Source organism: Carlito syrichta, unplaced genomic scaffold, assembly GCF_000164805.1.
Source record: "Carlito syrichta isolate Samal-C Ts95f unplaced genomic scaffold, Tarsius_syrichta-2.0.1 Scaffold303288, whole genome shotgun sequence".
Classification (NCBI taxonomy): domain Eukaryota; kingdom Metazoa; phylum Chordata; class Mammalia; order Primates; family Tarsiidae; genus Carlito; species Carlito syrichta.
Window position 1 is genome coordinate 13,038 of NW_007247384.1, and position 8,912 is coordinate 21,949.

An 8,912-nucleotide genomic window follows, 5' to 3' on the forward strand; every position below is an offset into this window, starting at 1 on the left:
ACAGGCCAATTATAGATGAAACGGAGAAAGTAAGTAAATAGCTCCCCTGAAAAAGCCCCAGGCCTAAATGGTTTCACAGAGAAATTCTACCAAACCTTTAAAGATCTAATAGCCCCAATGCTACTTAGAACAAGAACAAAGCAGAAAAACTTCAGATAATTTGAGCATTAGTAAAACAACAGAAATGGACTAAAACACGTAAAATGTCTTTATATCTGTGAGTTAGTAATATAGATACCAACTGAAAATGATGCAAAAACAAAACAAAACAACAAAACTCATTGGTCCCTTTTGAATGATGTCAAGGGTCCCTATTTTGAAACTCATCCGTCAGGGAGGTTGGGATTGGCAGTCGAGGGAAACTGCCAGGGGAGGGAGGGACACACCTCATCAGCAAGGGAACCTGCATAATCAATGTTTGTATGCCTAACCCTGAATTGTACCGCACATTTTAAAAATAACATTGAAAAAAAAAAAAGAAACTCATCCTTAAAGAATGAAGCATTCAAGCCGGGCTCGGGGGCTCAGCCTGTAATCCCGCGCCTTTGGGAGGCTGAGGTGAGTGGATTGCCTGAGCCCGCAGGTTCGAGACTCGCCTGGGCAACGAGACCTCATCTCTGAAATAAATAAAAATAAAATCAGCCGGGCATGGTAGCGCATGCCTGTAATTCTGGCTACTCGGAAGGTTAAAGCGGAAGGATCGCCGGAGCCCAACAGGTCGAGGCTGCGGTGGCCAGGAGTGGCCACTGCACTCCAGTCTGGGTGACAGAGTGAGACTCCAACTCAATCATCAATCAATCAATCAATCAATAAGAATGAAGCATTCATGTTGCTTTTTCTATGGAAATTATATCTCACGAAGAGTGTGAGGTTTTTGTTTTGTTTTGTTTTAAAATAGAAATAGTCTAGCTAATAAATGAAAAACACGAGTAGGTTTAGAATATCACTCTTTTGTAATCCCTAAGAAAATGTGTGGATCTGGGCTGGGATCATCAAAGACTGCTCACTTCTCAAAAAGAGAGATTAAGAGACAGACATTATGTATCTCCCAGTGGAAGTCCACCATACCATCTATAATATATTCTTTACCCAAAATCAGACCTGAATCTGACCCAACCTCTAAAACTACTAATTTACAAGAAACAGTTCAGAGGAACACGTAAAGCAATACCATACGGATGCAATCAGCCAAATCCAGGCTCTGGAAACTCTATAGGACACATGATTCCATTTCCCAAACAAATGAATTGCAAGGCAGAAAAGAAGAGAAGGGGAGGAGAGTCCATAGAGTAAAAGAAAGGTAAGAAACATGAACCCATCCAGCATGTGGATGCAGTCGGGATCCTGATTCAAACAATCTAGCATTTATGTGACAATTGGGGGAAAATTTGGACACTGGTATTAAACGTTTATTGTAAATTGTTAGAGATGTGATATTGGAATTATAACTTAAGAAAAAAGAAGAAGATGGATGGATGGATGGATGGATGCCGGGGTGCCAAAAAAAAGTATACAAGTTTTAAGTGATGTTATCTATGTATTACCTCTCAAAGTTGATTTAGATTATGGTAGCCATGTGTGGTATGACGTTTGCGAAACCATGCTTCCGCCACTTTCTTTGACTGTCCTGCCTGTCTCTGATGGTAGCATTCAATTGATGAATGCCATCTTTTGAGTGCACATCATACTTAAAATGTATATACATTTTTTTGGCACCACATATATATTTTTTTGAGTCAGAGTCTCATTCCATCACCCAGGCTGTGGTGCAGTGACACGATGACGGCCACCACAGCCTTGACCTGCTGGGCTCAGGCAATCTTTTCGCCTCAGCCTTCCAAGTAGCTGGAACTACAGGCACGCGCCACCATGCCTGGCTGAGTTGTTGACTTATTGTAGACACGATCTTGCCAAGTCGCCCAGGCTGGTCTTGAACCCCTGGGCTCAGGCAATCTTCTCACCACCGCCTACCAAAGCACTGAGATTACAGATGTGAGCCACCGCACTGGGCAAGAATCTGCATATTTTAGAGATGCATATGGAAATATCCAGAGATGAAATTGTATGACGTTGGCCATTTGCTGCAAAAGATCGAAGGTGGGAGAGAGAGAAGCAGATGGGACTTTAAACAAAATAAGACTGGCTAGGAGTTAGTATTTAAGGATTCTGAGTGATGGGAAGCTACAAATTTCCTTTTCCATCCTTTTTTATTTTTGTCTATGTTTGGAATTTCCCAGTGTAAAAAGTTTTTTGTTATTGTTTTTAATTAGTAGCCATTATAGGCTATTGTTACTGCTCCCTTTATCCATATCCGCCTTTTCAAAATATTTCACAATGGCCGGGCTCGGTGGTTCAGCCTGTAATCCCAGCACTTTGAGAGGCCGAGGCAAGTGGATTGCCTAAGCCCGCGGGTTCGAGACCCACTCAGGCAACTTGGCGAGACCTCACCTCTATAATAAATCAAAAATTAGCCGGGCATGGTAACACACACCTGTAGTTCCAGCTACTTGGAAGGCTGAGGTGGAAGGATTGCTGGAGCCCAGCAGGTCAAGGCTGCAGTGGCTGGGAGCGTGCCACTGCACTCCAGTCTGGGCGATGGAGTGAGACTCCGTGCAATATATACATATATATATATATATATATGTATATATATATATAATATCATTGTGAAATATATATATATATGACAGTGGTTTATTTTTTTTTAATTGAAGTCTCACTCTGTTACTCAGGTTGGCGTGTAGTGGCATGATCAGCCTATATATACTGCAGCCTCGACCTGCTAGGCTCAGGCGATCCCTCTGCCTCAGCCTTCCAAGTAGCTGGAACTATAGGTGTGCGCCACCACACCTGGCTAATTTTTTATTTTTTGTAGAGATAAGCTCTCACCAAGTTGCCCAGCCTGGGCTCAGGCAATCCTCTCACCTTTGACTCTCAAAGTGCTGGGATTACAGGCATGAGTCACTGTGCCCAGTCAGATTAATTTACTTGTTCTTAGATATTTTATTTTCTCCTTGGAGATGAGGAAATGGAAGCCCAGAGACTTTAAATAACTTGTTCAGGATAACACGACTGAAGTAAAAGATAGAGCCAGAATCGGAACTTGGGCTTTCTGGATCCAGATCTTATTCCCTAAACCAGTGGTCCCCAACTTTCTTGGCATCAGGGACTGGTTTTGTGGAAGAGAATTTTTCCGAAGGCTAGGGGTGAAGGTGGGGGGGGGGGTGTGGCTTCAGGATGATTCAAGCACATTACATTTATTGTGCACTTTATTTCTATTATTGTTACATTGTGATATATAATGAGATGATTATATAACTCACCATAATTTCTTTAACCACACATAATAGAGTTCCTGGTCCTAAGAGAATCTCATGCCGTGTCTGATCTGACAGGAGATGGAGCTCAGATAGTAATGCAAGCGATGAGGTGTGGCTGTAAATACAGACAAAGCTTCAATCGCTTGACTCCTCCTGTGCGGCCAGTTCCCAACAGGCCATGGATCGATATAGGTGGCCCTGGGGTTGGGGACCCTTGCTCTAAGCCGTGATGTTATCCTTGACTCCTGACTTCAGTCAGTGCTCATTGCTTAGTGAAGGGTCCGCAACTCCTCCCTTCACCCCTCAAATAGGAGCTACCTTGCTGTGAACATTGCACTAAGGGTCTGGCTTTTGTTCAAGATGTGGTTAGCTGGGCAACCTTGGGTGCTTGTCACTTCATTCTCTGAACGTCAATTTTATCCCCTATAACATTGGACAGGTGAAGGGGATGGACATTTTGATGAGGGAGCTGGACCATTTGGTGCTGACTCTTGGTGCTTACCAGCTGTGTAGCCTTGGAGAAGCCTTGCATGACCTCTCTGAGGTTGGCTTTCCATCTTTGAAAAGGGGATTATTAGTCCTACCTCATAGGGTGGTTGAGGAGAAAGGCCAGTTGTGGAAAATATGGGGTTCCATAACAATGATAAATGACAACTGTCATTCTAGAAAAGTCCCTGAGTCTGGAAGGGTTGGGAAAAAGGACCCACTTACCAAGAAAGCCTCTACTGGACTGTCTAAGGGCATGCTGCTGACTGTCTATGGAGAGAACTCTGCAGTGGCTTAAGATAAAAGGGGCCTAGTCTCACACTGGAAGGGTGGCTAATAATTGCACAAGCCACCATTGATTAAACCCCTCGTCTTCTAGATGCCTTACAAATATTCCCGCACCCAGCCTTGGCTCAGCCTAGTGGGGTAGCTATTACCAGCATGCCTCTGGCTAATTAAGTGAGTGGAAGTGGCAGAACTCAGCCTGGGCTTTCTCCCTTATCACCTTGCTCTGGTTATACTTAACTAATTTTTTTTTTAGTTGGAGTCTCACTCCCAACACCCAGGCTGGAGTGCAGTGGCAAATATGCTCAAAGTCACCCCAGTGTCGACCTGCTGGGCTCAGGCGATCCTTCTGCCTCAGACTTCCAAGTAGCTGGAACTACAGGCAAGTGCTACCATGCCCGACTAATTTTTTTATTTATTGTAGAGACGAGGTCTTACCACATTGCCCAGGCTGGTCTCAAACCCCTGGGCTCAGGCAATCTCACTTCGGCCTCCCAAAGTGCTGGAATTACAAGCTTGAGCCTGGCCTATATATAGGCTAATTTTTAAAACCCTGTGTGCAGTAGGGTCTTGCTCTTGCATTTAACATGAAAATACCCAAGTCACCAGTCAAATAGATTTTTTTTTCAATTATAAAATGAATACATACTCAATAAAAGAAAAATCTATAAAAATATAAAAAAATAAGTCACAAATTCACTACCCAGCATTCAGAGACAACCATGACTCATATTTTCTTCTAGTCTTTTTTCTTTGTTGGTTTTCTTATGTAACTGAGATCAGGCAATAGTAAATATGTTTTAAAAACTGAATGTTGGCCGGGCATGGTGGCTCAAGCCTATAATCCCAGCACTTTGGGAGGCCGAGGCAAGAGGATTGCCTGAGATCGGGGATTTCAGATCAGCCTGGGCAACTTGGTGAGACCTCGTCTCTACAATAAATAAAAATAATAATAAGCCAGGCATGGTAGTGAGCACCTGTAGTTCTAGCAATTTGGAAGGCTGAGGTGGAAGGATCACCAGAGCCAAACATGTCGAGGTGGTAGTGGCCATGAGCATGCCACGGCACTCCAGCCTGGGCAACGGAGTGAGACTCTAACTCTAAAAAAAAAAAAAAAAAAAAAAATCGAATGTCATTGAAATAATAAAATAAAATGACCTTGGATTGTAAGGACCTCAGAGTAGAAAGTCAGTATATTGAGATTAGTCTATTTCAGTGGGTCTCAACCGTGTGTGATTTTTACCCTCCAGAGGACATTCCCCAGTGTATAGAGACATTTTTGTCATTACAACTGAAGGGGGCTGGTGCTACTGGCATCTAGTGGCATCTAGTGGGACACCTCTGCATAGGACATACACAGGACAGCTTTCTGCAGCAAGAAATATCCAGCCCAAATGTCAATAGTGCCAGGATTAAGAAACCTGGTCGGCTAGGCTCAGTGGCTCAGCCTGTCATCCCAGCACTTTGGGAGGCCGAGGGGAGTGGATTGCCTGAGCCCGCGGGTTCGAGACCTGTCCGGGCAACTTGGCGAGACCTCATCTCTACAATAAATAAAAAATGAACCGGGCATGATAGCGCACCTGTAGTTCCAGCTACTTGGAAGGCTGAGGTAGAAGGATCGCTGGAGCCCAGCAGGTCAAGGCTGCGGTGGCCGGGAGCGGCCACTGCACTCCAGTCTGGGCGACAGAGTGAGACTCCAACTCAAAAAAAAAAAAAAAAGAAAGAAAGAAACCCTGGTCTATCTGATGCCCCTAAGTACAGTCGCTTTGTCAGTGTCGGATACGACAGTTGCATCCTGCTTGTCTCCATGGCAACAAACCAAAATGGGGAGGCTCCAGTCTAATTTAGTGAAAAGTCTGTGGCTCTGACTGCACCCTCGAGGAGTAGGACTTTGGCCCATCCCTCTCAGTGATGCTTTCTCGACCAGGCTTGGTCAGGGGTCAATCGTGAGTGGGAGGACCGGGAGGGAAGCTGGGGGTACCACTCCAACTGACCATTGCAGTCTGGGGCACGGTGTGTCAGATATTGGAGACATAGTGGAACTCAAGAAGAGGACACACACAGCCTCGCCAGAAGAGGGGTCCTGAGCCTATCCACACAGCCACTGGGGCATCATGGGAACTGGCCAGATCCCCACAAAGAGAGGGCCTTGAACTGGGACCCTCTACCCCTCGGCTCCACTATCTCCACCTCCTCCCATCCCGAGGGAGCCATGTCAGGAACTCACACCTGTAATCCCAGGACTTTGGGAGGCGGAGGCGAGAGGATCACCTGAGCCCAGGGGTTCCAAATCAGCCTGGGCAACTTGGTGAGACCTCGTCTCTACAATAAATCAAAAAAATTAGCCAGGCGTGGTGGTGCATGTCGGTGGTTCCAGCTACTTGGAAGGCTGAAGCGGAAGGATCACCTGAGCCCAGCAGGTTGAGGCTGCAGTGGTCTTGAGTGTGCCACTGCACTCCAGCATGGGCGACAGAGTGAGACTGAAAAAAAAAAAAAATCCAGGAGTGGTGGCTTATACCTATAATTCCAGCTACCTGGAAGGCTGAGGCGGAAGGATCACCTGAGCCCAGCAGGTCGAGACTGTGGTGGCCGTAAGTGTGTCACTGCAATCCGGGCTGGGTGACAGAGTGAGAGTCCAACTCAAAAAAAAAAAAGAAGTAGAATAGCAGAGACTTCACCCCATGTGTTAGTTCACTAGGGCTGCTGTAACTGAGTTCCACAACAGAGTGGCTTCGGCAACAGAAATTATTCTCTCGAATTCTGGAGGCTGGAAGTCTGAAATCAAGCTGTCGGCACTAGGGAAGGATTGTTTCCAAGCCTCACTCCTGGCTTCTGGTAGCTTCCTGGCTTGTGGCAGTATACTCTCACCCTCACATGGTGTTCTCCCTGGGTGTGTCTGTCTCCAAGTTCCCCTTTTATATAAGGACACCAGTCCAGTTGGATTAGGGTCACAACCTACTCCAATATGACCTCATCTAATTTTTTTTTTGTCTGAGTCTCACTCTGTCACCCAGGCTGGAGTGCAGTGGCAAGCTCATGGCCATTGCAGCCTCAACCTGCTGGACTCAGGCGATCCTTCCGCCTCAGCCTTCCAAGTAGCTGGAACCACAGGCATGTACCCCCACACCAGGCTAATTTTTTGATTTGTTGTAGAGACGAGGTCTCACCAAGTTGCCCAGGCTGGTCTTGAACCCCTGGGCTCAGGCAATTCTCTTACCTCTGCTTCCTAAAGTGCTGGGATTACAGGCATGAGCCACCACACCCTGCCTGATCTCATCTTGACTTAATTACTCACATGTGCTATGACCCTGTTTCCAAATAAGGTCACATTCTGAGGTACTTGGGTTAGGACTTCAACCTACAATTCTTTTTTTGGCAGGGGGACACAATTTAACCACAATGGACCCCATGTTTAGAAAGTATTTCAGTGTCTCTGGCCAAACAGGAGGCTCTGGATTATGCTAGTTGCTTGTGGCCACTCTTTGGTGTCAGTCTTTCCCGTGTAGATGTCTGTCTCCTGGATGGGGTCCCCTGACACTTTTAGTACCTGAAAAGAACAGGGACAAGGAAGCCATGCTTGACCAAAGGGGACTTAGGCAAGAGGACTTTTGTATCAAGGCTATGGCATGGGGCAGGGGGCTTAGCACAGGCAAGAATCCATTTGACCTAAACCAAAATGGAGAAAGAAATCAAAAAGAGGAGGGAGGTTGGGGATTGGGATATGAGGTGAAATGAGGGCGAAAAAGGACAGTTGTGTCCTGGCACATTCTGCAACAGAATCCTGTGGGCTCGGGAAGACATGTTTACACACATATTGATGAAATCGGTTGGGGTTTCCCAAAGTGGATTCTGTGGAATATCAGTTCTGTGGGATAGTAAATAGATATTACCTGAAGAGAGGGTTCCATGGCAAAATAAGATTGGGGAGTTATTTTTTTTTTTTTTTGCATTATGAGTTTTAATTGGAAACATTAAAACAGTTAAGCAACTCATAATGAATTACAAAACTTTGATAGTTAAATTGTGCAACTCTGATTGTTAAATTGTACTATCATTTATGAGGCAGTTGTTCATTATCTATACCTGAAAGAAACTGAATACTCATATTTTCTGTTCCCCATTTCAGAGCAAGATTATGACGAGAGGGTCTAAACTGTAAGTCAAAACCCAATTGGGTTAGAAATGAAGTGAACCTAAATCTATACGCAGCTGTGCCATAAGAGCATATGTGGTTTTAGCTCATATTTTAATGAAAGCAGTCTAACTCAGCTCACAGGAAACAAAAGCAGATGCTGAATCATGAAAACCTCAATTAATTATTTTTAGCATGCCTCTTAATTTTTCTTTTCCCTGGCTTCTTGTCTTCTGTGCTTGAGTCTTGAACGGGTAACCACTTGAGAGGATGTCGGCAATAGATGGGCCATGGAGGAAGTGTCAGCAAACATGAAAAAGCAAATCTGGCCATAACTGTGTAGACAGTCCACCCGAATTGTTCAGCCACGTACCCGTAGATAAATCCAACTATCACAGAAAAAAGAATAATTCCCTGAAACATCTGTTCAGCCAGCTTCTGGCCCTTGTAATCCATCTGTGTGGGCAGCGAACTCAGATGCTCCAGCATGGCAGGCTGCGGAGCGAGGGCGATCAAGACTCAGGGACCATAGCGGCCAGGGGCAGACACTGTGTGTCGCTCGACCGCCCCGCCAAGCCCAGGAGTCGATTTTTTTTTTTTTTGAGTTGGAGTCTCACTCTGTCGCCCAGACTGGAGTGCAGTGGCCGCTCCCGGCCACCGCAGCCTTGACCTGCTGGGCTCCGGCGATC

General features: G+C 45.5%; 1 protein-coding gene across 1 annotated transcript; it reads right to left on the reverse strand.

The window, feature by feature from the left end:
• Nucleotides 1-8,022: 8,022 nt before the first annotated feature.
• Nucleotides 8,023-8,727, reverse strand: LOC103260656 (signal peptidase complex subunit 1). Its single transcript, XM_008058306.1, has one exon. The coding sequence runs from the start codon at nt 8,710-8,712 to the stop codon at nt 8,404-8,406; it is 309 nt and encodes a 102-aa protein (XP_008056497.1). The 5' UTR covers nt 8,713-8,727; the 3' UTR covers nt 8,023-8,403.
• Nucleotides 8,728-8,912: the final 185 nt, after the last annotated feature.

Bases quoted from the DNA above. Each gene is read 5' to 3' on its own strand.
- LOC103260656 (XM_008058306.1), bottom strand. From the start codon at position 8,712: ATGCTGGAGCATCTGAGTTCGCTGCCCACACAGATGGATTACAAGGGC.